Below are 3813 nucleotides of genomic sequence, written 5' to 3'. Positions count from 1 at the left end.
AAGATTAAAAAATCATAAAGTGTATATAAAAAGTCTTTATTTAAAAGGCCACTTCATCGACCTAAGTCATCGCGAGAAATGTGTGCTTCGCTTTCACATCCAGATTTTGGTGGAACCAAACATACCTTCTCACAATCCAATTGTGTTAAGAAATTGTTATAGTTACCGTTGCAGCCACTGTATATAAATTCCACACATTTATCGATGAAACCGTTATAGCCCCACCTTCAAAAAGACAAAAAAACCTAACGTTTAAAAATAAACTTTTAATAACGAAACTAAAAGTACCGAACTAAAATTTATTTTAGACTTCATTTACTGAAAAATACTTTTACAACAAACAAGATTAAGTAGGTAGTTTAAAAAGAATTCTGTATTTTTTTTTAATAGTAATTAGAGGAGAAGGCTGACTAAACACTATAATCGTTTATAAGATTAATTCTAACCTTTTTAAATTCTCATTACAGGCTCCCCGTCTCGGTGGTTGAGTGCAGGTTTCTGATTTACCTATATACTTAGGCGAGTAACTCCAGGGTGGAGGAGCCGCACCGCCTGACCCCACGCCCAAATCTACAAGAACAGAAAATAGAGAATATACTTGTAAAATACGTCTTATGATGTTCAGTTAAACTGGTGACAACATTGCTAAATTCATTTCTGAACGTTTGCAAGTTTGATGAACTTGAATTTTTTAATTCCGATAATGATAAAATCAAATCACAACAAAACAGAGTCATTGGATACCATACTCTTAAAAGAAATATAGCCTGTTAGGATATTATAAGTCGGTAAATGCAAAAATCTTAACCTAGCCAGTCTGAGGGCCAGCCCGTTCCTTTACGCTCCCTATCTAATTTTTCTTTTTCTCCGTCTTTCATGAAGTCAGTGTCATTGTTTAGTAACTCATAGTTCGTAACCCACTTTTTCCATTCCGTTAACACTTCCGGCGCTGGCGTCCACCCTCCCCAAGAAACCTTTACGTTTCTGTCGAAGTCGTTTTTTATTCTCGATACATTTTGTGTTTCCGGGGTTTCGTCACTTGATATCATCATGTCCCGTACCCTTTTGGGGTCACTTGGGCCTTTCCAGTGGGACTTACTGTTGTCCCCATGGCACGCTAGAGAGCTCTTTAAGCTGATAGATAGAAGCAGTATTGTACCGTTTAAAAAGCTTCCCAGCTGAAAAGTTAACACTTTATATTTTTTCATGGCCGTCTGCGAAATGCAAATCTTTAAAAAAAGAATTACACGCTATATTGGAATCTTGACGTTTTTAAAATTTGTAAAATAAGTAATAGTAGCGATTTTGATGCAAATTACATATTTTATACTGGACTGCTAAGATCCAAGAGACCTAAATTTGTCTATTCTTACTCTATATACACTAGGCTTGCATGTTTTATTTAATGAAGTTAATTTCTAATTGATTTTTAATTAGTATCGCAAAAAAAGTTAATGAATCGGATTTGATTTACTCGTTCTTGATTGTGATAAGCCACGTATACTGTGCTTACGTGATTAAAAAAAACTTATTGGAATATTGTTTGGACAGTATTATGCCCAAACAATGGAAACAGGAACACAAAATTATATTAAGTGATTGTTGCTTTGAAATAAAAATCTAGTAGGAAATAATTGTTTAATTAACACTAAATACTACTTATACACTTTTTTCAGTGCAGGACAACATGCCTAAGAAAGTAATGTATGGAAATATGACTTAGATATGTAGTTTAGAATAAGATGGGAGTGTCTGTTGATAGCTTTAGCCAGTTTAAGTTTTTTTTCAGGCAGTGAAATTACATTTCCACATCGAAAATCCAGACAGAAAGTAAGCTGCCTTCAAATGTGATATAGAAGAGAGCCAGTTGATCTGTTGCAATGGACCAGCCCTTCCAGCCAACTGAAATATCTACGTTCTCAACCGTCACTAAATAGCGCTTAAATGTGTGAAATTAATGCATCCACAGCGTAGATTTTGCCAATATTTAACACCTATCATACAAATTCTATCCAATAAGTATCCTGCGGTTATGATGTATATCTGAGGACTCATACATTCTTGTTTCAATTATTTATTTTTAAACGGAGGTTTTTGCCGATTTTTCTCCATTGGATTGCCATTTTGGAATTTTTTTAGGCCTACTAAAACTAAAAACATTTTCATGAGACCTTTCCATACATTCGAGTGTTTCTAATGATGTCAACGATTGTAGAAATGTTGGCCAGAAGGGGTAGGGTCTTACTACCTCTATCACATTATAAGTTTCTAATAATACAGTTTTTTTTTCCTTCATTTAAAATAGTAATTCACTATGGCTAGAGTCGATGCCGCTATGCCCGCTATTATTTTATTTTGACGTCTTCCGTCATCGGTGAGAGTCTAAACCGTATAGACGTATTGAGAAATATCGTATGAGTGGTGTTACATTGTAGAGTTGTAAAGCTTCCGTTACAAAAATGATAGATCATTGCCGGTAACGAACTGCAAGTCGTGCGATATTTCTTGCCTCTTAATTAGCCTTAAAAAACACTTGATTTGGAAGCGTGGGGGGGGGGCAGTACTTCAGTATAGTCAGTAAGGCGCGACTGTGTGCTCTACTCTTGGTCAGGCTCGGGTTCTTCATCGTCTTCCTCTTCGTCTTCGGCAGTCGGTTCATCAGGCTCTGCTTCCTGTATAGACAGTTACAGTATTCATTTATCATATTTCGTTATTAACGCATCATTGACACTCTCGTCATTATTGCAAATTGATGAAGTACACACATGCTACAGAATTCAAAGAGATAGTTTAGACGTGAGCTTAGATTATTTTTTTTTTGCAAATATGCCCCAAAAATAAACATAAATAGTTACAAAGTGGTGCAATATAGGGTGGTCTTTTCGCTAAGGGCAATTTTTTACAGATATCCTTTCGATGTACATGATACTGAAGGAGTAAAATTTGAACAAAATCCGCGGGGCACAGTTAAAAAAAGTAATACTTAAAGCAGATATTATATCAAAGTAGACATACCTGTACCTCCTGTTGAAATGGCTCATCAGAGACCTAGAAATATAAATACATTTTATATCTCTTTATCATCGTGGAAGGAATTTTTGTTCACACCTCAAGTAATCCCTCACAAGTTACGAGTTATCTATCCATCTCTGTCATCTTCCCTTTCTTCAGTCTTTCTTTAACTTTGTTCTTACATATTTTTTTATATTCTGTTCTAATAAAGTATCGAGTATAGTGAAAGTCCTCACCACGACTTCCTCTTCCTTAACACTTTCGATCTCCTCATGGTCGTCGCCGTAGCCCACTGGGAACATAGACAGGCATTCCCTCTCTCCGCTGATGACGTCAGAGCTGATGTAGATAGGGTTCAGGCCCGCCAGTTGCAGCAGCGGCAAGCTTCGTTTGCGAGAAACCATCAGTGCGAGACGGTCCTGGCTATACCATTATATATTAGTAGAGGATAAGAGTTCTACTAAATTATTGGCTAGATATTTTGATATGACTACTGAACGAATTATGTGGAATTGATAATGGCAGTGAAAAAAAGATTCAGGGTCATCCTTAAACAAAGCAACGGCTGTTCACGCGTTTTAACCGCCATTGCTGGCTTGTTACACTAAAGCGTCGCGCGTGCTTAGTTTTGGTCCCGAACTAGTTGTTCGCCTAATGTAATGTTTTTTTTGGAAATTTGTTTGAAAATTCGTTCAAGTGGATTTTAGTAAAATGTATTTTGAACATACTATTTTCTCGGGCGTTCCATCTTGTCATATTGCTTGATGCTGTAAGCTATGTGCTCTGCATTGTAGGGGTCTT

At 36.4% G+C, this 3813-nt stretch overlaps 2 protein-coding genes across 2 annotated transcripts in view; both read right to left on the bottom strand.

The window, feature by feature from the left end:
- Window positions 1–11: 11 nt before the first annotated feature.
- Window positions 12–1457, bottom strand: LOC113505224 (collagen alpha-1(XXVIII) chain-like). Its single transcript, XM_026887831.1, has 3 exons — window positions 809–1457; window positions 447–570; window positions 12–225 (listed from the first exon to the last, which is right to left on the bottom strand). The coding sequence occupies exons 1-3, from the start codon at window positions 1206–1208 to the stop codon at window positions 54–56; spliced, it is 696 nt and encodes a 231-aa protein (XP_026743632.1). The 5' UTR covers window positions 1209–1457; the 3' UTR covers window positions 12–53.
- Window positions 1458–1525: 68 nt separating this feature from the next.
- The window catches only part of LOC113505253, a 9479-nt gene continuing 7191 nt past the window's right edge, over window positions 1526–3813 (bottom strand). The window contains exons 12-15 of the mRNA XM_026887872.1: window positions 3741–3810; window positions 3249–3435; window positions 3016–3048; window positions 1526–2672 (exon numbers count right to left, since the gene is read on the bottom strand). Coding sequence (XP_026743673.1) covers window positions 2598–2672; window positions 3016–3048; window positions 3249–3435; window positions 3741–3810 — 365 coding nt within the window. The 3' untranslated portion in view covers window positions 1526–2597. The remainder of the gene's footprint in view (window positions 2673–3015; window positions 3049–3248; window positions 3436–3740; window positions 3811–3813) is intronic.

The sequence above is a fragment of the Trichoplusia ni genome, chromosome 25 (assembly GCF_003590095.1).
Source record: "Trichoplusia ni isolate ovarian cell line Hi5 chromosome 25, tn1, whole genome shotgun sequence".
Taxonomy (NCBI): Eukaryota; Metazoa; Arthropoda; class Insecta; order Lepidoptera; family Noctuidae; genus Trichoplusia; species Trichoplusia ni.
Note: the sequence above shows the minus strand (reverse complement) of the source record. Positions and strands in the feature narration are given on the sequence as shown.